At 40.3% G+C, this 24723-nt stretch overlaps 1 protein-coding gene across 2 annotated transcripts in view; it reads right to left on the bottom strand.

Moving 5' to 3' along the window:
- The window catches only part of CNOT6 (CCR4-NOT transcription complex subunit 6), a 30508-nt gene extending 11356 nt beyond the window's left edge, over window positions 1-19152 (bottom strand). Inside the window, exons 1-3 of one of the 2 annotated variants that reach the window (XM_030458935.1) lie at window positions 18905-19152; window positions 4534-4647; window positions 2000-2186 (exon numbers count right to left, since the gene is read on the bottom strand). In XM_030458935.1, coding sequence (XP_030314795.1) covers window positions 2000-2186; window positions 4534-4645 — 299 coding nt within the window. In that variant the 5' untranslated portion in view covers window positions 4646-4647; window positions 18905-19152. The remainder of the gene's footprint in view (window positions 1-1999; window positions 2187-4533; window positions 4648-18904) is intronic. The other variant, XM_030458936.1, reaches the window with a different exon arrangement.
- Between the last annotated feature and the right edge of the window lie 5571 nt (window positions 19153-24723).

Below are 24723 nucleotides of genomic sequence, written 5' to 3'. Positions count from 1 at the left end.
AGAGCTCCAGATGTGGGAGCTGAAAGACCTGTTATCAATTCTCAAGTGTGGGAGCACAAATGATTCCTGTAGCTCAGGCTATCAGCAATGCCCAGTGCTGAATTCCTGGTAGTCTGAACAGCTTCCCAGAAGCTATGGGAAGTGTCTGCAGCCAGAGCCAGCCTGAAACATGAAACTCCCTCACAGCTGAGACCTGCAGAGTGTTGTAATATACGATGCACTTAGGGGTTTTTCTTCACTCTCACCCCCACAGAAAGAAATTATGGATGAGCTGCAATTCCTGAGGACAGAAAGCACACAGTGGATTAATGCACTGGCTTTCAAGCCTAGAGATCTGGATTCATGTGTTATGTTTAAGTGACAGATAGAAAACTGGTGTGATCCTAGACCTTGACTACACATTTCACATTTACAAGATTTAGGCTTCTCTATTCAGAAGAGATTTAGGGCTTGGAAGAACTGAAACTTCATAGAAACATCCAGAATTAATTGGGAAAAGTGTTAGAAACAAGGCATAACAGGTTTTGACACTACTTTTCATGACTACTCAGTCATCAAAGCTAACTCCCTGTCATGGATACCACCTTTACAGCAATATTTTAAAATGAAATATATAAATGAAATGAAAATAAATGGATGCTAATGAATACAAAAGATGAGACTGTGCCATTAAAATTAGGATTGCCAGCTCACAATACCTGAGGAGTGGATAAAGGAAGAAATCTGTTACCAATAACTGCTTGTAACTGAAGCACTAACACAAAACTTTCTTTAGAACAGACTACTTTACAGTGGAAAACAACCATATAACACACAATGAAACAGAGCTGCCAATTATGCCTAGAAATCAAGGTCCCTTTGCTCAGTCTTGGAGAGGCTGAGACTTCAACTGCTTTGGAATTTGAGCTATTAGTACCTTTAATCAGTTACATTAATCCTCCACAACAGAGTGCACTGCAGAAAATGCAGCAGAAAATGCAAGGACTGGTATTTCTATGTGCAAACCTCCTTTGCTTCTAGTTTCATTAAAGCTATGCTGGCACCACATTTCTCTATTGTCTTCTTTAATTTTAATAACATTCTTTTTAGACTCAGTATTTTTTGGATTGGAGAAAGCTCCATAAAGGTTTTAAAAATTAAAAGCAATGAAGGCAATTACTGGTAACTGTCTAATAAACCTCAGATAAGGCTCTTCCTTTGGGCTAAGGGTAAAAGAATATTGCCTCCAAACATCTACTCTTACATAAATACATCATGGTTTTTGTAAGTGGTTTTACCAAGTGAAATGCTGCAGACTCAATTATAATCTAAATAGCATCACTATTCATGTTTCACTTGCAAAAGGAAGAATCATTCCATGTAAACTTTGCACATATTGTTACTCTAAAACTGAGAAAAAAAAAAGGTGTGTTTAGAACATTTTTTTTCTCCTTCCCACTTTGCACAGGAATTCAGTTATAAGTTACCAAAAGTGGGGATCTGGTATTAGACAAATTGTAGTTTTTATAAAATAAGCATAAAAAGAACTACTGCTAAAAATAATCACTAAAGTGAATTAAGAGGAAAAGATGAAGTTTGCATGATTATGAATGTTTAATTTTACCTTTTTCCTACCTTACTAGGTGTTAAAAGCAACTTTTTGGGTATCATTACTTCTTAAAGGAAGACACCCCATACAGATTTGTAATAGAGTGTGGAAGGAGATGTGTAAGAGAGGAAACTGGACTTGGAAAAACATAAAATGGGTGACTGCTATCAAACAAAGCACTTCTGAAGCTCATTCTGTGCTGTCATACATCAAACAGGAGATCACAGAAAAGCCATCACTGCCATAGCTGTAGAGACCATACCAAGTATTCAGCAAGACAGATAAAAAGGTGTGAGGAACTGGGAATTCCTTTATGCTTTTAATTTACTAGAACATAAGAATTTAATTCAATTTAAACTGTGGCTACAAACATAATGAGAACAATTTAAACTCCTGCTGACATGTACACACCTGAGTGACACCATGTTTCCGAGCTCTGCTGGTAAACTGCGGATTTTATTCGAGGACAGGTCCAGATAAACCAGATTGTGAAGCTTGGCAATGTCTGAAGGAATTCGGGACAAGGAATTGTCACTGAGATGCAAAGCTGTCAAATGGGTCAGTGTCCACAATGATGAACTCAAGCTTCTCACTTTCCCTGTGAAGGGAAGGTACAGAAGAAAATAGAAGATTTAAAACATACAGGTTTGGCAATACTTACGCATTTTAGAAGCGTGTGTGTGTAGGACTTTAGGGGGAGTTTAGTCTGGTTTTTGTTGTGGCTTTTATTATTATTAAATTAAAATTCCATTAATCACTGATTCTATAGATCAGAAATTTCAGCGATGCATAAGAAAACAAAGCATTGCCAGGGATAATGAGTGTTTTTTCCAATCCATACTTAAGGTTTCACCATCTGTCTTTCTCAAGCTCCCTACAAGACATTTACTAACTGACCATGAATTCAATAATTAACCCAGGTGTAAGAAACAGTCTTGAGATGAAAGAGGCTTCTTTGGTTTTCCCCTTCTTTCTCTGCAACATCTTTCAAACCAAAAATCTTTATTCTATGGCATTTATCCAACCAAGAACAGATAGAAGCACTATATTTGGGATGACTAAAATGCTTAGTTGAAAACATGGATTTCCATCTGGCTTTCCACTAAAAGCTGCATAAACTATTGCCAGATATTTAAAAAAACTGTATGATTTTTGTATAAACTGAAGGGTGGAAACACGAATTTATGTGACAGAATCAAGATTTTTACACTGCTGCATGCAAGGAATGTGAGATATCATCAGAAAGTCTCAAAACATTTTTTCTCTCCAAGATCTTTTTTTCCCCCCAGGCTGCTTTTCCATTTAAAGAAGTCATCTCACTGCTCCAAAAGCATTAGAAGAAAACCCACACCGGTTTCTCCAAGGCAGAAAAGTTACTTGTGACAGCCTTTTAAAGCCCCACCATGACTCACCAATATTAAGAACAATCTCATTAATATCACACAAAAAGCTTAATAAATGTATATTTACAGTGAGCTGTAAGAAAGTGAGTGGCATAGAAAAAAAGCTCTGTGATTTAAATGACAGCAGCTGAAAATGCTTTTCATGGTTCTCTGTATTAGCTGACCAAGTATTTCATGAAAAAACGACAGTGTGAACATTAATAAAACAAAACCAGTCACATTTTATTTTGCAAGGCAAATGCTAACAGATTTTAAAGAATTAATGTTACTGTAATTCTCATTAAGAAATCCTTTGAAAGGTTTTAAATACAAATCAATAGTTCTTTGCAATTTTAACACCAAATTAACACCTCTTCCCCTACTCCCTATTGCAAACAGGTGACTGTGATCAAAGAAACCCTTCTGGCTTCCCCATCAAGGTCCCTCATCCCTTCCCTCCCTGCACCTCTCTTGGCTGGAATCAATCTCTAGTGAGATTACCAGACATGAAAGGAAAGAGCCATCACTTAATGCATTTTCTATGCAGAGGCAGCAGATGTCCGAGTGGATATCCAAGCCTAATGCTGATACATAATGCTGATTCCTGAAGCAGCACTTAACTAGGTTTCTGCATCTGTAACCCTCAAGTAAAGGATGCTATTCACATGCTAAGGCATGTGGCACTTGAAGCAAGACACAGATTCACTGATCTGGATGGAAAGACTCTTAACAATTGAAAGAACTCTATTTGTATTTGTCCTTCCATCAATTTCTCTATTGTAGTCATGTAGAAATAACCCCTTAACAGTTTGTGCAATCTCTTGAAGAAACTTCATATTTAAGCAAATATTTGTCCTAAATTTACACCACCATAAATATTTTAAATTCTTAAAATATTTGGCTTGAACTTCCTTATAAACACACTTCATGTAGCAAAATAAGAATTCACTCTACAAATCACAAGAAACCAGTGTCCCACACCAGTTGAAATTAATGTTTATGAATTCTGAGCATTTTCTTATTTCCAATAAAAGGTCCAAAATTCAAAGAGTACCTCAAAGCTGGCAGTTCTGCAGTTCCTGGAGGATTTTTTTTTTTTTTTTTAATCTCAAGAGCAGACTGAAGATTTACAACTGTTTTTAAACTCTAAGCTTCTACTTCAATAGTAACTATAATGTCAAGGATGAACACATCATTGTTATATCAAAGTAACAGCACATGTCATATCATATAATCCCAACTTCACCCCCTTCTTTTTGAAAATTTGATCTTAAATCCAAACTCTCACTCACCCTATCTTCTCAAAACACAAAGACCTCACAACCATGTCCTCATCTTCCCAACTTTATTACATGTTAGGATTCCCCACCTGCCTCAACTTACCTCTCCTACAGCTCCCTGTGTCATCACAACCCAACACCCCTCCCTGGCACTATCTTCCTGGGCTGGCTCACTTCAAGACAGGTAACTCCACTCTGGATTTCTTGTTCCAAGCACATACTGTGTAGATTACTCTTAACTTACAATGAGTTCATAACTCAGGACCACTCCTCAGTGTCTTACCACTTATTTCCAACTCTGCCCAGTGTGATTTCTTCCCGTTGGCTGCCTCCTCTGAGGACATAATTGTGTACATCCTCCGTGGATCAGGTGGATCGTACTTTTCCTTGGGCATTCCTGTTGAAACAAAAAGCCAAGTAATTAAGATATTTATACTAAAAAGTCTTTAAAATGTAATTTCTATTTCAGTTGAATTTTGTATTGCACGTTCTCTCCAAATACTTTTCAAGTTTTCAGATAAAGATAACCTGTGCCATTAACAAACCTCACTGAGTGGGACAGACTGCTATGAAATAGAAGAACATAAGATTCCTGATGCTCCCAGCAGGACAGACAACAGCCTTCCAAGTCTGTGTCTTCCAAAATCAATCCACCCTACTGCAGGCTCATGGTTCTTCAAAAATGAACCCTCAAAAAGCAGTCACCACCACTACCAAGTTCCCCCTCATACAGACTACAAAGAAACCATTTTCTTATAACCCTGACCATCTATCAGTTCCTTCACACAAGGAACTCTCCTTTTAACCCAAATCTTATCCTACTCTTTTCCATCTCAATATATTGTAGGTGAGGTAGACATTTCTATCACTTTCTTCAGCTAGGCATTTAATGCTGAAATGTAACTCACTTCTCTTCTTTTTTCATGGCATTCCTGACAACTTTACCAGAAACACTTCTTAATTTCTTATCTCTTTTTACCATACCAAATTATGGGCCATGAGAGAGAGCAGTGTCAAAAATTCCCCTCCAAAAAAAACTTCCAGCTTTCCTGTACTTCCAACATACTTGTACTATTCACTAAAAAGAAGAGGAAGAAAAAAATAAACCCATCACATTCCTGGCTCCATACTAAGTCCTGTGCCATAACCCTCCCTGTACTCTGTTCCAAGAGAAATACATCTTTAGGAATTTAAGAGGAAAATCAGCTTACATATATTTTAGATAGATCAATACTATATCAACTTGCAAAATGGCTCCATGTATGCAATTTACATAAGACTTCCAATATAAAACACATCACAAATAAGATTAATGTTTTTGAATGACCTGACACATATCTAAGAGCTTTTATAGCAATGATTTGACTGTCTTGAAACTGTCAAAATACACAAACAAGGTATGAAATTATTTGTATGAAAGAGAGAAATCACACAATGCTGGCTCAAATCACATTTGCAAACACATTATACACAATATTATGAAGTTATTAAGCAAAATTTGTTATAACCATAATAGAATACTACCCAAAAAACACAAATTAAAGAAGCTATACTAGTCAAAATCATCAGCACACCTACCAGGTGTGCTAATTTTTTCTCATGTTTCTGGAGAAAGTGAAAAGAAAAAGAACTGTTGTAATTATATAGAGAATAAAGAAGAAATCACTGTTAGCAAATTAGACTATCAGCCATACTTATTATCTGTTTATTGAATTTACAGGAAAATATTTACTCCACACACTAAACAAGCAACAGAAAAGCCTCACAAACTTCTAGCTAATTGTGCATCTTAATTAAAAAAAAGCTTTGAGGCAACACATGCTTACTTTAATGCAACAGCTCTTTAGTAATTCATGCTCCTCCTTCCCTTTCCCACTGCTACTACTGGTCAAAACCAGATTTCTGCAGTGAAAAGAAATTCCCCTTTAAAAAGTGAATTGTGGGTAAAGGGATGAGATTATAAATAGCAGCTGGGGGGGGAGCTCCTTAAAGAATGAAAGCACTTGAATACCCAGGGTACTGGAATCACCTAGTGTAACACTTTCTTCTTCAAACTAAGCTAACTAGAGGAGATAAGACTGGATTAAAACCTACAGAAAGGTAAAAACTTGGCACTCTTGTAACAATGCAACTAGTGCAGAAATACATGGCAAAGTAATGTATAGAGCATCTATTCTGCAATTGCCTGTATTTAATTATATATAAGTCACAAAGACCAATGCCAGGCAGGAATGCTTCAGTTTGTGAGGAAACATTAACCTTCCTCAGCCATTTGATGTTTTTGCTTCCTGCAGCTCCCTGAATTAATAAATAGGTTCCAATTTTTCAATAAATGAAGCAGGTATGCTAGAGACAGAAATCTCATTCAGCACAGGAACAAGACTGCTCCCCAGAGCACTCTCAATCACATGCACTAATTAACAGCCTTGCTGGTACCAGCAGCACAGAGCTCCTCACTACCAGCCCAGGATGACACACTTTTCCAGTGGGTTTTGTTAACGTGTGCTAAAACAACCAGTGATTTAAGATTTTGAGGTTTTAACACTGGATCCTGGTGATCCCACACTCCCAGTCCATCTGTGGCACCTCATTAAAATTCCTGCTCTTCGTGGTTTTCCCTTTCTCACTGCTGCATTTCCCCATGTACAGTTCTCTGCTGTTTATGATTACCAGGAGAAGAACACACAAACAAACCCAACAAACATACACACACAAAAAACCCCAAACAAACAGCAAAAGCTTGAGAGCTGAAGGAGCTGCTGCTCACCAGTAGCATCACTGACCCTGTCCACACCAGAACACCAAGGATTCTGTCACACCAAGTGCTTTATCCATCAAGATTTCTCAGGATCTGACAGCATGGCTAAATTTGGGTCATATTTCACAGACCATCATAATGCACAAATGCAATGCCTTCAACTGCATTCCAAACTTCACAGCTTGGAGTAGCCCAAGAACACCAGCCTCTTTTACAAAATGCTGTCTCTCCTCCTGTCTCCACCTCAAGAAATCCAAACCAGGAGACTGCTGAGCTGCCTGAGTTAGCCATAAAAGATGAGGTAAACCTGAGATTAAGTGATAGTTTTGTTAGACCAAAGCAATTTTAAGTAAAAGTCATAAAATGGTGTTGAATAATCTTAAAGCCATTGATAGCACCTCCTTTAAACTATCATGATGATAATTTTCAAACGATCTTACACCATCTGTAATTTCGTAATTTTCAGCTGCACCAACACAGATGTGGGAAATCACCACAGAATATTAGGCTGTTATCTTATGCAATAAGGTACCAGGTAAGAGAGAAAATCTTTCTAAACAAAGGTAAGATACGGATGCCTGGAACACAACCCAAACTATGTAAATTTAATGAAGAGGACATTTAAATATGATTGAATGTAAGTAAAATTGTTTACTATCTTGTACCAAGGGTATTAAAATTGTTATTTAACCAGCTGTAAAAACAGAAGAACTTCAGAGTTCAAGAGGAGCATGGCTGCCCACTCCCACTTGAGCTCACTTAGTCCCAACACAGAATTAATGCCACTTCCTCCAAAGAAACTGAGCTAAATTAGGCTGATGACGTCAACACTGCATAAAGTCTGACATAAGGAATTAGACTGCAAGTCTTCAGTGTAGAAGCTTTAAGGGTACCAAAAGAAAGGCAGGAAGCACAGCAAGGGAGAGATGGAGCAGAAGAAAGTCTTCAGAGAAAGGCACAGGGCAAGGATGATGAGGATTAAAAACAGAATAAAAAGCCTGAAGGCTGTAAAGTCAAGGGAGGACAACCTGTTAAAAGAGGAGCTAACAAAACCAGCTAACAGAGCAGGTGGATGATGGAGTACTGGTTCTGGCTTCTCTCAGAGCATATCACTTTGAGGCAAAGCCAGGTGTTGCAAAATGATTGCTGTCAAGTGATCAACAGCCCAGTCAGGGCTTGCTTTGGAGAACTGGCCTGGACAAGGGACTGGGAGATCACCAGCAGCCCTGCAAGTGTGTGTGCTGTGCTGCTCCGCTTTCCAGGAGAGCCCATAGCCCTGGTGCCTATAGCCCTGGCACCTACAGCCCCAATGGGTATGGAGTCAAAGTGTACCCGGTGATCTAGAGAAGAAAGAGCTGGGGAGTTGCCTGGAGGCCACATTTTAGCTACACTGGTAGCTGTAGAAGAATGAAAAGGGCTCAAACCATTGCCAAGAAGACACTGGAAGTTTAAGTGTCCCAGACTACAGCACCTGTAAGGTGGAAGTCTGACTGTCAGTCAGTTAATGCTCCAGATGACCGTGAAGTACCAATAAATAAAGTCTCTACAGTGAGGAGAAGATAGTCTGGGGAAACTGCTTTGAGTCACAGGGTAAGAAAGACTGACTTTATTCCTGTCCTCCTCTTCTGCCATTATAATGAAACTGGTGGGTAGAACAATTTAATCAAAATAGCTGTGGGAGCCATTTTCTTGAGAGCAAGCAGCAAGGAGTTCGTGGCTCTTTTGAAAAAAAAACAAAGCCAAAAAAAAAAGGAAAAGCAAAAAAACCAAACCAAACAAAACCCAACCACCAACAGAAAATACTGCTGTTCTTTGTTTCCTGAAATGCTTTCTATAATACCACAGACAAATTAACTATTTCAAAACTAAATGTATTAGACAACCTCTGTGTGCTAAGCTTACCACCAATCCTTTATAGCATTAACCTCAATACAAATACCCATACCAAATTTGCTATAAACCCTCTTAAACACCTGCTTCTTTCATAAAAAAAAAAATAAAATAAAATTAGGCAATGAAAACTTGCCTTCTAAAACTTCATAGTAAACAAGAAACAAATGCAAGCAGCATGGGTTAATGTTCAGATACAACTTCTATCTAATCAACAATTCTGAAATAACTATTTCAACACTTAATAAGCAGCATCTACAAATCCCATTTACAGATATGCAATACTTTTGGAAATACCTCAAGATCACATTACAAAGCTCCTTCTAAAACTTCCTAACAGATGTTGATGACTTCTGTTGACTTCTTTTCCCCTTCACATGGAAACAGTAATAAACTGATGTAGCTCAGAAGATAACTAGAAGGTGGGAGTAAAGTAGAATCACCTTGATCACGTACCAAACTACATAAGCTTCTTGCTATCTCAATTTAGAACAGTGAACAAACTATATAAACCCAGACCTCAAAGTCTTAACTATCAAGACACTTTAAGTAATTTTCCATTTATCAAAACAGTATAGTATTAAATACCAATTAAATCACTTCCGCAAGGCAGAAGAAAACAATCTTTAAGTACTCCCCATTAATTATAAGCCATTAAGCTGCTCAAAGATTTAGTGAGAAAATTATAGAACATATGTTTTGTTACCTACCTCCAAACCCCAACACTACAAACATGCCAGATCATTCCTGTGTAACCTCCTGACTTTGACCTTGATGCTCTTTTCCATGTAATTCAAAGTTTCGTTTTGCTTTTGGAAAATGGCTTCTAATTACTTTCCCTACAAATCTAAATGTTTCTTAAATGGACTGCTATGTCTTAAATCCCAAGTTAATGTAGGATCCCCCTCACACCCCAACACCATCCACTTGGTTACAAGGTGTGAAGCAGAACTAAGCTGGACCTACTGCTGTCCCTTCCTCCCCAGGACCATCCATTTCCACTCCACTTTTTCACCAGCACTGACTTGAGTCTGACAACAAAAGGAGCTGGTGAAGAGAATTAAACTGTCCAAAAGCTAAGGTGGGGGAGGAGGGGAAAAAAATCTGAGGAAGCCAAGCTTCCTGCATTGTTATTCCTGTACAGTAGCACTCAAAGTGTTGATTTGCAGCACAGCTGTTTACAGGACTGAAATCAGGACAATATTATTGCCCTTCTGGTGGCACCTACCCAAAATCTTTTCTTGCACAGCAGGAAGCAGATCTTGCAACCCTCACCCATGCATCAGTTAAATAGTAACACTGACCAAAGTCTGAAATCCTAACTGAAGGCAAAGTACACTGGCTTTTAGATAACTTCAATTTCTAGTAGTTCTAGCAATGTACAGGCTAGTCTGAAATGTTGACCTGTACCTAAAGGGTTAATCTGTACTGTTCAGCTCTATTAGAATGAACAGAAATTACTCACATAAGACTTCAAAGATCCTCTTCAAAGAGAAGAGAAATACATCTAAAAACTACTATGCTTTGGAAAAAAAATCCTTTAGCTCATTTCAGAGTTCTATTTCAGTTTTTACCATAAAACTTCAGATTTGCTCATTCCCACTCAAAAACACACAACCCCTTCTTTAAACAAGTGCCTTTCCAAGATGAATCAAGCTTTCTGCTTTTACCTTCCTTTCACTGGTGCCACTTTACTCAGCAAGATACAAATTTCTACAGGAACTTAATTCCCTTTCAGCTTCCAGTACAGGCAAATAAAGCAACAACCCTGTGTAAACATCCCTGCTCCAGATGACAAGGTGCAGCTCTGCCTTCTCCTCACAGAAAAGCAACAAAACTTTCAACAAGCAACAGAAGCTTCAGCAGTCCCTATAGAATTTACACTCCTGAATTGATGAAATAAGACACTAACTATATGTATGCTCAGTCTGCATCAAGCATAGGCAACAACCTAGACAGTGATCTGAATACTGAAAAATGATGGAAAAAATATTCATAGGCAAGACACCACAATGAGGAGAGGAAGCAAGTATCCAACATATCCCAGCTAAATCTCAAGCACCACGAGAAGCAGATTGAATGTACTTCAGATAAGTTTGTATAAAAAAATTATTTGGGCACCCTCCACCCTGACATAAAACAAACTATAGAATTAAATGGTTTTTCTGCATGCCTTGAGTGCTCCTATGAAATATTTGAAATTTCATGTCACTCATTTCTATCAATGTCTGAACTCAAAACATACTAAACTTAAATTTGTTTAAAAAAATAAATCTTAACATACACCTAGTTCTGGATTTCCCAAACACAAGCAGATATACATCATCATATGAAATAGCACTTCATCCTGCTACGAAATATTGCTTCTGGTTAGATTTTGCTACAATACATCACCCTGCAAGTGTATAAACCAAAGTTAAAAAATGCAAGTGGAAGCCACCACCTAAAAGAAAATAATTTTGGAAGAAATTAAGCTTCCTTCAAGTAGAGGAATCCATACTGATGCACATTAGTACCAAAATTACAGTATTTTAATGCTGAATAAACAGAAATGTGAGGACTTGCCTATCTACTGAAATACAGCCTTCCATTTAACTTTGTAGGTTTGAACAGGATTGTTCTATTCTAATATACACAAAGAAAACACCAATGTTGCAAGAAAGTATTTTTTTCTATCAATATTTTTTTAGTAAATATAAATTCTGTTGTGTGAACACCTATTATTTGTTGGTTAGTGCAAACATTCTCAGAATTTTATTTACAAAATATTGTTCAACTACTTTTAGCTTTAAGGTAAGCATATAGTATTGAAAAAAAAATAAGACTAGGAAAAGCCCAATTGGGAAATTAGCTAAAGGGTAACACCTGGATTTTTCAGCATACATGCTGTGAATTAAAGACTTCCTTTTACCTAGTATGTGGAAAGATGGCACAGAACAGCTGTGTGAACAGGCAGAAATGAAGCAGCAGAACAAACCCCGAAACACTCCATACCCCCAAGAGATGCAGCTATAAAGTATGGGAAAGTGTCAAGATCCTTTTAACCCAATTTATAGCTTAATGTTGGAATAATCTAAATTAAAAAAAATAAAAAAGTTGTTGAGTCAACATAAAGTCGATTGATTCATTCCAAGTGCTTTTTCACTTGGTAGGATCAGTTTACAGGCTGTTAGTATATTAAGATTAAATGGCTTCATCAGGGAAATAATACTTTTTCAACATATTTTCAGGACTTCTAAAACTAGAATTTTACATGGCTGCCAATACAAAACCACAAGTTACCCTTCCTTTTTTTCAGAATCACTTGTAATGCATGCTCACATCCCAATGAATTCTCTACATAATAATAAATACAAGGGGCTGATTAAGTCAATACACATCAGTTCATGTGAGTGTAACTGGAATAAAGCTAACCAGATAAATTCTTTGATTTTGCATATATAAATTCTACTACAGAAAACTCAGAAGTTGCAAATGCTTTACTATTCTTTTCTAAAAATCTACAAAGATGTAAAAGTTGTGCAAAACCCTTTTAGTCAGCTGAAGCTGACTAAAATAAGACATAAACCTCCTGAAACTTAAAAAAGCAAAGCATTCAAACTCAGACCAACTGGGCCATAAAAAGCCAAAGGATGTTTTTGCTGGTTTCAAACCAGGACGGTTTGATTAGACTACAGAGCTGTATAGCACCAATCAGACCAGGCTTTGCATTTTAAGCCCAAAACCCCAGTATATTCGTATTTTTAAGAAATGATATAATTAAGCATTGACCTCTAGGTATTTTATATTTAAGACTTCTTTGTCCTTAACTCCTTGTTTATAGAAATGCAAACAGCCTGATTACTGGGTGTGGGGAAGAAGTAGAAAGTGGCCATTTTCCAATTTCTCCTCCTGCCCAAGCTGCCAGCTCTCCACTCCACTTGCAAGCCCAATTTCCTGCAGCCCAGCATTTTACTGCTGTACATGTAAAACCTAAACCTTGGAAGGTGTGAAAAACTGTTCTACCATAGATTCACTAGTGCAAAGAAGCAATTTTCACTTCCATGTTGAGTTGCTATGAAGACCAGTTCAGGGTCAAAAGAGAACTCTTAACATGTTCAGAACACAAAAGAGACACCTGAGCAGAGGTCCCTGACTGCTTTATCTTCTAGAAGATCTATCCTAAAGATAGATCCATTTTATCTGACATGCTAAAGGATTCAAATTCCCACCCCTTATGCTTCACAACATCTGATTATTAGAAATAAACTGTGCCCAAATGTTCTCAGTGTAGCAAAGACACAGTCCAGATTATTAGAGTAGTTATTAATTACCAGCAACTGTGTGTAATTATACCCATAGTAAAAGGCTGCTGTATACAAAACAAACATTAATGCAAAACCAAATTGCAAAGCAAAGGCTGACCTTTAACTGGTATCCCTAGAAACACTTGGGCTAGCTAATGAGTACTGCACAACATTCAGAATTCTGCATTTTCTATTTTAGCATGTTCTGAAATGCCAATACATTAAAAGATCAGTCAGGTTCACTAATTACTTCAAGAATTTACTTGCATTACATAATTATATAGTATTTGAGTAAGATGGAACCTAAAAGATCAGCATTAGGAGTTCCATCATAAAACGTGAAGCTAAATGGTTTTAAAATGCAGACAGGCAGTAAGACCAAGGCTTAAAAGCACTGTTTCCCTACAAACATCTTCAGAAAGCTAATGAGAATAGTTTTACACTCCAAAACATTAATACAATACCAACTCTCACCCCATGGGTTGTGTCCAACAAGCATGTTTGACAATTTAGTTAGAATTCTTCACGACACATGGAACACTAATTCTTGTTTAGACTGCACAACTCATCTTGGTCAAACTCAGTAAGCTGTTCTAAATACTGGCATGTACACCACATTTCTTACCACATTTTCCTTTATGCATCTTAAGAATATTTAACATGTTTCTGTCGTTTTGTGGGTGAAAACTTGAAGTCCCTGCACAAAACATTGTTCTTAGCCCTGCATCAGAATTTAGGAGTAAGCTCTTTTAAATTAAGTTTGGATACAAGCTAACTTTCAGTATGCCTGCTATAGGCAAAAAAGAAAACCATTTCTAGATAAGACAAGTGCCTGCTTAATATTAGTTGCTAAACTAACTGAAGCTCAGGATATTACAGAAATTGTTCATGCAGTTCATGCTCTACCCATCTAGCCACATCCTGACAAAAGCAACCAGATTATTTATAGATTGTTTTTACTTCAATTTAAACCAACAAGCCTGAGAATGTTGTTCCACAACCTTGCTCTTGTGTGGCAAAGCCAACTCAACATTTCTTTCTTGTCCCCATGTTCCACTTCATCACCCCCCTCTGTCGTGTTGGTGCCATTTATGAGACAAGGCTTAAAACCAACAATGACATCCAGCTAAGAGAGTGGGGTTTATTTATTGGTGCTGGTTTTAAGACAAAATAAAGTATCACTACTCCAGCCATGTCACTGTTTTCAGCATTACTCCAACAGCAGCTGTACTGACGTAGATTATGTGGAGTTAATGAGCTACCAGAGCAGCAGCTTTCCAAGCTCTGCCATTGGCAAAAAGTCCTGACAGATTACAGCAGAATAAACCATGGGGTCAGCAAGCCTGTTGCTCCATACACAGAAAGCATCTATACCATGACTGGCAATTACTGTATGATCAGTTTTCAGATCTCCAGAGGTGGATCCCCCATTATGTTCTTCAGCAAAGCAAGGTTTCCTTCCCACTTTTAATTAATCTTCACACAGATCACTTGTTGGTAAAAACTCTTGTCCCTGAAAGTACCCAATTACAGATCAACCGTGGTTAAGGCAGCACTGAAATTAATCTGAGTTCACAGAACTGTTAAAACTTCTTAAAAAGCATATTAAAAAGTGTGGATAGTCAGTTTTGCACAAAACACATTAATAATTTTGTTTAGCCCTCACAATGCTCTCTGCTTGTGCTGACAGGTGATACACGCCAGACTGTGCACACTCAGACCAAGCTGTCCATTAGTTTGGAGCCTTCCTATCTCTGTAGGTGTCAGTACAATGTGTTGGTTTTGTTCCAAAAAGCACACAAAAGGATCTGTCTGCGAAGTGCAGCCAGTGCTTCCAACTTTTTTTCTGATCCCTAACTCTACAAACTGATCTCTACTCTTTGGAGCACCACTGCAGTCAGATCCCTCATCAATAAACTCCAAAATAACTCAAGCAGTCAAGCTGCACAGATTATTTGTACTATGCAGTATCCTCAATTATGATATACTTCATAATCTCCTAACTATAACAAGAAGCTGCATCCTAATGACATGAACTATCACTCAGTTTGCTTTAGCATGTTCTAGAAACCTTCAAGCTGGAACTGCTACCTTGCAGAAGATCTGAAAGGAGGCCTTGAAGATACAAATATTCTAAAATATCTTTACAACATCTTTAGGAAAGTCTTAAGGTAGGAGGCCACTTAACTTGCAAAATCATCAGAAATATGATCTAAGACAAAAGAGCCATCACAATACCCAGGCTGTGCTCACAGCTGGAGGGCAGCCTCCATAACACACCTGGAGGCTTTCCCAGTCTTAAAAAAAAAATATAAAAAATTCTTCCTGCAGAGCTCCATTATAGCATAAATTGGAATACTAGCTGCAAGTCTTTTAGCTCTAAAGTAAACAGCTATGTATACATTTTCTGCTCCTCATCCCTCCTTGATTCCTTCCCTTAAAAAAAGCCCTCTGAGGCATTCACAGAAGGATTCATGTTGCAGTCTTACAAAAGAAAAAATTGAGCTCTTGCCAGCTTTAGTTTTTTGGTTTTTCTTTTTTTTTTTAAATAAGCATCATCTTGGAAGTGTAATTAGAGGCTCAAAAAAGCACATGTTAAGCATTTAAGCACCTTTTTCTATGGGATCTGCCTGAGCATTTGTAAACTCTTCCAAGACTTAACTGCATAAACCACTCAATGTAGACACTGAGGGCAGGTCCCCGAACTTATGCCAAGCTCCCCTGTTGAGTGGACTCCTACAACCCAATTTCAATGCAGAAGCATAAATTACATCACTTAATACAATGATAATAATCTTGCAGGATACTGTACAATAATGACACTTCCAAGTGTGAAGCACCAGCTCTGAAGAGGCAACACAAAACAGATGAAACCCTGCAGTGACTCAGTTTGAGCAATTCACGTATAAAGCTTTTAAAATTACACCATGAAGAAGTCTAAATTTAGACCAGATTCAGTAACGCCAATATTCTGACACCAGAAGTAGTATAAAAATCTCAATATACACATCAAAAGGAAAAAAAAAGTTAAATTGTATGCAACAGGGAAACAGTCAACCTCCATCTCACACAACTAGAATTAAAATCAAGGGGTAGGGTCTATTGAGGTTATTTCTGTGGGGTTTTAAGGTCAGTGGTAGCACTACAAGCTTATCATCCACAATTTTAACCTTTGAATATCGTGTAATTCTTCTAGAAAAAAAAAAAACAAAAAACACAGCTCTGTGGAAATAAGTGGCAATTCTTTCAGTTATTCAGTTATTTCAGTGTATTCCCTCAGTTCTGAAGATTGAAAGGCATCTTCATTCACAAAGATACAGTTTGTGTCCAACCTTCACTTCATGTGTTGCTATTTTGGCCAAGGATGTGCCCTATGGGAAAGATTTGTTTGGTTTGCTCAACCTTGGGATCATATAACCCCATTTTAAAGCCAGTGGTTTCTATCATAAGCAACTTGCTAACATCTAGTAAAGCCTGATCTTAATGATTTTTCCTTAATTTTGCCTAATTCAACCTGTGACTCTTTGTAAAATGTTTTCCAGTCAAATATAAAATGTCAGAAGTATTTACCTGCTCATGCAGTATTACAGTCTCATCTAGCTTTTTATTTTTCTTCCTCTAAAATTCAAGCAAAGAAAAGAGCCTGAACACATCAGGCACGTATTCAGAGTTCAACTTCAAAATGCAAATAGAAAAGAGGTGCATGGTAGTATCCTTTTTATAAATGTACTGATCCAAGAGATTCAGGTGAACAGTGAGTAAAGAGTTAATCCAAATGCGAAGGACTCCATTTCAGTAATAGCATGAGTAAACCCCCACAGAAGGCTTCATTGCTAGCAGCAAACTCCACAGAGTCCAGATGAACCAGCAGGAAGAACAGAGGGCGGATAATCCTGTAAAATTACCCCAGTGGAAATGTTGATAAATTCCCAATTACGAGACCTGCTCTAGAATGAAAAAAAATGCAAGATACAATACAATTACCAGTCAACACTTGCACATCTTTGTATTTAAGCCAGACAAATACCGCAGGTATTTCTTAATCCCTTGAATTTTGAATTAGTTACCCATTGTGGTGAAATCTAGATTAAGAAAATAAGCCCCAGAAATCAAATGAAAACCCAGAAGATCTGCTACCCTAGTTACAAAGCAAATACCCATCTGTGAAGCTGCATTTTCAGTAATACAATTTCCTACACGTTTGTGGAAATAGATATTTGTTAAAAACCAACCAACCAAAAAACAGCATACACATGAAACCTGTATTGTTCTAAAGGTATTTTTTACATTATTCAAAGCAAAGTAGGTCTGATATGAACATTTTGTTTGGGGGAAACTGCAGATAAAATACATGCCCACAATATAAATGCCTATCACAACAACAGGTGTATCGATCCGTACTTTTCCAAAGCCTTGTGTGATCCCAGGCTTAAAATTCCCTTAACAATGAGAAAGGAGACAGACAAGCAGCCCTCAGCCACCCCCCCCCCCACACCTGAGGGGTGCACCAGCTCTGCCCCCCATTCGGGGGGGGGGGGGGGGGCGCGGCCCCTGCCACACCTGTCCGCACACAGACACCACCCCTCCCTTTAATCAGCTCAATTATGGGGTAATTAATTGCGGTTGAGCCGCCTGAAGGCTCCGGGCTCCTCTGCCCCCTCTGCCAGGGCCGCCATCCCCCCGCCCCAATTCCCCTCTGTTTATCCCTGCATGCGTCTGTCCCGCCGCCTCACGTGCCAGCGCCAGGCCCGCCCCCCGCGCTCTCCCATTGGCTGCCGGAGCTGTCAATCAGACCCCACAACCGCCTCGCCGTTTCCCTCCGCCGGTACGGGCAAGGGCCGCTCCGGGCCCCGGCGCCAGCGAGGCCGCGGCTCCCGCTGCCGGCGGGGCGGGCAGCTGCTGGCAGCTCCTTCCGGAGCAAGGTGGGCGCTGAACTGACAGGCAGCCCCTGCCGGCCCTACCGTGTGCTGCCAGGGAGGCAGAGCGGCCCCCGGGGAGGCAGAGGCACGGGGAAGCCGTTCTTGGAGGGTGGACGGGCAATTACCAGGTTGATGTCATTTCCCTCTGCCTTTGTTTAATTATTTTAAACTCAATTGCACAGAGAAGAAAAAAAAAAAAAATAAATAAAACAACGCAACCAACAACCGAACACAACAACAACAACAACAACAAAAAAAAAACTTCAGGCTTCCAGATGCCATTGTACTAATTTCTCTTAATTGCCTTCCCGATGCAAATGAACCCGGGCTCCCTACGCGGCGCCGCCCGGCCCAGCTCCCCCAAACGCCGGGCGGGTGTTTATCGGTCTCTGGCCGGGGCAAGTTCCCGGCGGCGGAGCCCCCGTTCCCCTCCGATACCAGGTATTTCCTACCCCCTTACCAGGGCCGCGGAGCCTCCCCGGGGCGTCCCCGCAGCAACAACCGCCCTGGGCCCAGCGCTTCCTCCAGCGCCAAACTACACCACCCCCCCCCCCCAGCTTCCCCCCCAATCCCGGAGCCCCCTCACGCTCAGAGGGGCCTCGCCCCCTCCCCATAACCCCCCCCAAACACTAAGGCGGGGGGAGCCCCCACCACACTCAGAGGGATACTCGCCCCCCCTGAATACCGCCGCTCCCCTCCCCCATAGGAGCTCCCCCCCCCCCGAAGTGCTGCCCCCCCGAGCGAGAGCCCCCCCTCCAGGCCAGGCGCCACGGGCACCCCCCATGGTGGGGCCGCCCCTACCTGTGGCTGCAGCATCCCCGTCCCCCCGCCGCCCTCGCTCCGCCGCCTGCCTGGCTCTTTGTTTCCTGCCGCGGGCCGGACGGGAGAGCGGCTCCCCCCCGCCTCCTCCTCACACTCATTGAAAGCAAACAAGCATCATGGCGGCGCTGGCGGCGGCGGCTGCGGGCGGGCCGGCCCTCCTCCTCCTCCCTCCTCCTCTCCCTCCTCCTCTCTCTCTCTCCCTCCGCCCCGCCTGCCCAGGCAGCCCGCACTCCGCGCAGGCTCCTCGGTCGCGGAGGGGAGCGCGGGGTGGGGGAGCCAGGAGCCTCGGGCGAACTCGGGGGTGCCCACGGGTGGGGGGATTAGAAGGGCCGGGGGGGCTGCGGTGGATCTGGGGAAAGGGTTGGGGGTCGGGGAGGGGAGGTGGGGGAAGGCGTTTGGAGGGGTGCTCGGGGGTACCACTGTAGGGATGGGGGGTGAGGGAGAGGAGGGGTGAAGGAGGCAGAAAAATGGGTGAAAGAGTCAGCTGTGAGGTAAAACACGAAACGAATAGGAATGGTGTATCCCATGGAAGTGGTCTCTATCAGGAGTCCGGGCAGCCTAATGGAAACAGTCACTTGTTTGAAAAATAACTTCACATTCTTCTGCAAAAGACCGAGTCAGGAGCTCGAACTAGGTGCTCTGCCAAGTGCGGAGGGTGTGCTGAACATCGTTGTGTTTGTCTTTAATAGCAAAATAGCTCCTCGGATGCTTTGCTACGACATCTGCATCAACGGTGTTTACCATGAAATGGCCACCAGAACTGCCGCCAGCAGCTTTGTGAAACCAGGGTTATTCCTGGCATTATTGTCACGTTAATGTCAAGTGTTGTTACTACTGCCACTGTCTAACAAGACTTCACGTTAAGATAAGAGGGTCTAGGTGAAGTTATGGTGGAAAGTGCCATGCGTGGTGTAGTACTGGCCAAAACTGTAAATAATGACTTCAAAATGAAGGATTTCCTCTGATTTTCAGGGAGTTGAATTGGTTAGGCATTGGTGATGTGGCAGCAAACATGCGTGTGGTATGCAACATCTCACTGACAGGAACAGTAAAGAAAAAAACATTATCTCAGACACAGAACCTATTTCTGAACTGGGAAAGCTAAAAAAAAAAATAATTGAGGTCTCATCTAGTTAGGTATAACTGGAAAAGTAGCTGCAAATAAATGGCATTTACACTATTGTGCAACAAGGCATTCTCTTTAACATAATTTAAAGGAGATTGATACCCAGTCATGTTTTTGAGGAGCACCAACAACCTCTGAGAGCAAAGATGACCCTGGGACACGACGTACCAAACCTGGTAGCAGATTGTCCTCCTTTGAAAGGCTGAGCCCTTTGGCACTTTTTTAGAAACAATCCTGCTATACTTCAGATTTCTCTTCAGCCTTATCACATCACGTATCTCAAAACCTCTCAGATGATAAACTATCTCCTCACCACATGGCACAGTCTTGTGCTAGATGTACTGGAGCCAGCTCAGTTATGGGATGCAGGATGGGTTCTGTATCTGCTTCCCAGGCTCTGGAGAACTGACAGTCATTCAGCACTAACTTGAGTCCCTCTCCATATCATTCTCCTGTGCTGTGTCTCTTCTCTCCGATAACCAGCTGTCCTGCACATTCTTTAGTTAATACTTTCTAGGTCAGATACGGCCTCAATAGACTGTATCATTTTGCCCAGAGCTAATTCTCCAAAAGCAGTAGGAAAGTCTTTGAATGCATTGCAGGATTTTTCCAGGAACTGCTGCTCAGCAAAGAAATTCAGCTGATCACAGCCGCACAAAAAATGCTTGCGGGGAAACTTCATTCCTTGGGGATGGATGCTGGGGTAATATTAGAGAAGACTTGCAAAGGTCTGCTGGTGAGGGCCTTCATTGCTGCAAGTGGAAAACAAATGACAGAAAATACCTGTAATTTTCAAATAACTGAGATAGCAAAAAAGAGCCTTAGAGGAAATAATTTGAAAGCAGTTTAAAAAAAATGTGGATATTATTGCCCATTATATAGACTAGCAGGAGATCACAGCAGTTCGGATGATTTCAAGTTAATCAACATTCTGATAACTTCACAGGAATATTTGAACAGTCTAAAGTTATGGCCTCTTATGTCAATTTTTTTTCTTTGAACTGCCAGCTTGCTGTGTGGTTTGAAACAACAGAATGAAGTAAAAACAGGTATGTAGGTTGGGGTTTTTTTTAGCAGCTGTTATGCTCCACTGAATTTCCTGTGCAGAAGTGCTGTTGCTCATCTGTACGTATGATTAACTTTTGCTCCCTGAAAGTGTTATCAGAGCTGTAACCAGGCAAACAGTGGAGCAGATGGCCAGTGCCAGTATCGGTGTTTCTGGTCTGGGTGCTTAATGAGATCTGAGAGTGTAATAGGAGCCTCTTTCATTTTCTGTCTCACATGGCAGATATACTTCATCCAAGTGCTCTTGTGGCTCAAGGTCACAGATTCATCAATCAAAAGAGAGCCCTTCCCATTAGTCTTTTACCCATTAATCTTTTACCTGGATGTATTTCCATGTGTCCTATGTTTGGGACAGTACAGCGATGAAAGACAACCAGATTAGAGCACAGATTAGTCATTTTTCTGGAGCACATTTCAGTCATTTTTAGTCATCAGTCACTTTTTAAAACAGTGTTAAATTTACCGTAATCTGGGAGTAAGTTTTCATCCACTAACTCCAAACCAACAATACATAAGGGTTTAGTTGGGACACATCTCACTTGTGACACACAGCCACGTGTCCTACAACTTTTCTGACCTTGTCCATGGAGACACGTGTATTTTCTCTGAGTAGTTCAAGAACTCTTAGCATCCCTGTCCTCTCCCCTCTTTGCACATCCATTCAAGGCAGGAGCTGTGCCTGGGAAGACCCGGGGAGGGCTACTTGGTCCATCTTAGCAACCCTGATGTTTTAAGGCCCTGTTGCCTCTGTGTGCTGACAGAGGGATGTGAAACTTGTGGTAGGGAGTTATCTTTGTGGCTGAGCTATGGTACTTTTTGCTTTGTTTAAATCACCAAATTTGGTGCTGCTGTACTCTTTTGAAATGTCTAGATACAGATGTACAGTAGAGGCTTGTTTACTTGTACATTCTTAGTAATAAAAGATATATCCGTCATCTACAGCTCATATATGATGGGTGAGCTGGAGAGGTATCTCCCTGTCCTGAGAGACAGCAGGTACAGAGCTGTCCTGGCTTGTGAAAACTCCTGTGGCTGGGCTTACAGGAGAGGTGAGCAAGGAGAGGCTCAGTCCTCTCTGCTGCCACACACTTTCTGTGCCCAGGGAATGTGAAAAAAGCAATGTAACTGGAGGCAAGAAATGAGGCAGGGGAGAACAGCACAGTGATGGGAAAGTAGGGGAGGTAATGAGGAGAAAAGAAGGGAGTAACTGGGAGGAGGAGAGGGAACCTGAGTTGCTAGGCAGAGCTTAATTTTGTTCTACATTTTCAATATATCCAGGTTGAGAGATATGGATCTGAACTGCAGGATAGTTTCCTTGGCTGTTGAGATCATTGGGATCACTGCTCTGAACATGGGATATTTCTAGAATGGCAGGTACTCTGAAAAATGAGGACTTAGAGCACTTACATTGTACATCTGAAATCATCTCATGCTTAATGATTTCAGCCTTCAGTTTTATGGCCTCTTCTCCATCTACGAAGTGAATGTAAGAGCATCTTCTGTCACAGTTGGATAGTAAAGATAAATCTTTGATGTTTATTGAGCATTAAAACTACAGTGAAAGGCCCATAGAAAAAGCATTGAGGCAATTAATATTCCTTCTTTCCTCTTCATGGAATGAAATTCAGTGATTTCCAGAAGGCTTGTATATAAAAAGATAATTGAAAACTCCTCTTATGCATATTCACAACAGAGCTGAATTTAAGAATTTTAATCCTGGGATGGCACAATTTGTAGGTAAGGACTTTGCAGCCTTGGCATTACTTTAATTTTATAACACAAAAATGGTCTAAGTGCTTCAAATGAAGTTGAATATCATCAAAAGGTTTTTTTCTAGATATATCTGCATTTAGTATGAAGAACTCCATAGAATTTGTAACTCCTTTTTGGTAGTTATGGATGCTACTACTTAACTCTGCCACCATCTGAGATGCTTGTATGCCATGCTTAGATAACTGTTATGGATATTTAGATACTTAATATGTTATCAGGATTGTAAGAGTTTAAAATGTATATTGAATTCTGTTCTCTACCTCAAGCTTCAAGGTTTTTAGAGCATTTAGTCAAGGTTTTTAGAGCATTTAGTCATTAATATTTTCTAGTGTGTGTCTTCATGCTATACTGCAGTAGTTAAGTAACGGATTTAAGAATATCATAATGCTTACTTGTCCTACTCAAGTATTAAAATCTCAACACTTAAGAAGTTGGAATAATGCACCATGATGTACTTCTTCTTTGTCATTTTTTAGGTACAGAGTGATTCTTACAGATTTTTGTCTCTAGAATCACCTTTGCAGTTCCTGGTTACTTTTCTCCAGAAGATCATCACCATTTCCTATTTAAACTAAATTAATGATATAAAAAATGTTAAAGGTATGACCTGCATGCATTCAGTACTCTGGCAGAGGTACTGGTTGCATTACAGGCACCACAACAGGAGCACAAGGCGTTGCCTTTCATGGCAAGAGCTTTTATGTATGTGCCTGAATAGTGAAAATTGATATGAAATACTTGAATGCCCAGTTATGGAGTCACAACGGAGAGGTTAAATGCTAAATAATGGCATTATTGATGTAAGATGGAAGGATTCTCATTAGTGGGAAGACAGCTGCTCAACCTACCCATCCAGCTTTTTGGTCCTTTCTACCATATCCTGTTTTCTTTGTACTCATTTTTGGTGGGTTTTTCCCCTTCATCTGTCAGCATTGTATTTTTTATCTTTATCCATTGTTGCTTGCAAGGTTTTTTTTCTAACAACAGAAATATATTTACTTGCAAGCTGATCCCATCTGTGCTCCTGCCTTGTAAAGCTTCCCCCTGCCGTGGCTCTGCATGTCTGATTTGGTTTTATAGGACTGTGAGGAAGCTCCAGCCTTCAGGAGTGCCAGGATTTCACACCACGGCTCAGGCAGGCAGGGTACTGCCACTTGGCCATGGTTGGTTGTTTGTTTTTTAAAAAAAGAGGGTGTGCAGTTTTTCTTGAGTAAGAAAATGCAATAATGCTGTAATCATTTGGCACCTGATAGTTCACTGAAATGGGAGATTGCTGAACTTATAACTTAATTGGTTCTCTTATGCTTGCACAGTTTTCTGCTCATGAACCAGAATATATGGGGAGCATAACTCAAATGTACACTAAGCTGGCCCAGCTGCAGTCTCACACCTTGCAAATTAAGTAGGATCAGGGCTCAAAAGAGAGAACTAAGGAGACCTGCGTCCTAGAGGAAATTACCATGAATTACAAAGTGATGGCTTCTCTCTTAATAAAAAATGAACTAATGCTCCAGTGTGACACTGTGGACCTCTTCAGCTTCTGAAGGTGCTATCTTGGAGGAAATATATATGTTAATCCAGCTGTCATGCATAAATTCTTATTTGAGGTCTGATCTCATTCCCATTGAAGTAGAGATGGACTCAATCTACTTAAATTTCTCCATGCAGTTTCACAGCTTTCCACTATCTTCATCTGTTGTATCACATTACTCTGTGTGGGTAGAGTTGCCACATTCCACCCATGACACAACTGTTTCAGTGGCAAGTGAAGTGATCTGTGCATATGGTATATGCAGTCTTTACACAAACCTTATGCTTTCAGACAGCCAGCTCT

This window comes from Calypte anna, chromosome 13 (genome assembly GCF_003957555.1).
Source record: "Calypte anna isolate BGI_N300 chromosome 13, bCalAnn1_v1.p, whole genome shotgun sequence".
NCBI lineage: Eukaryota > Metazoa > Chordata > Aves > Apodiformes > Trochilidae > Calypte > Calypte anna.
Note: the sequence above shows the minus strand (reverse complement) of the source record. Positions and strands in the feature narration are given on the sequence as shown.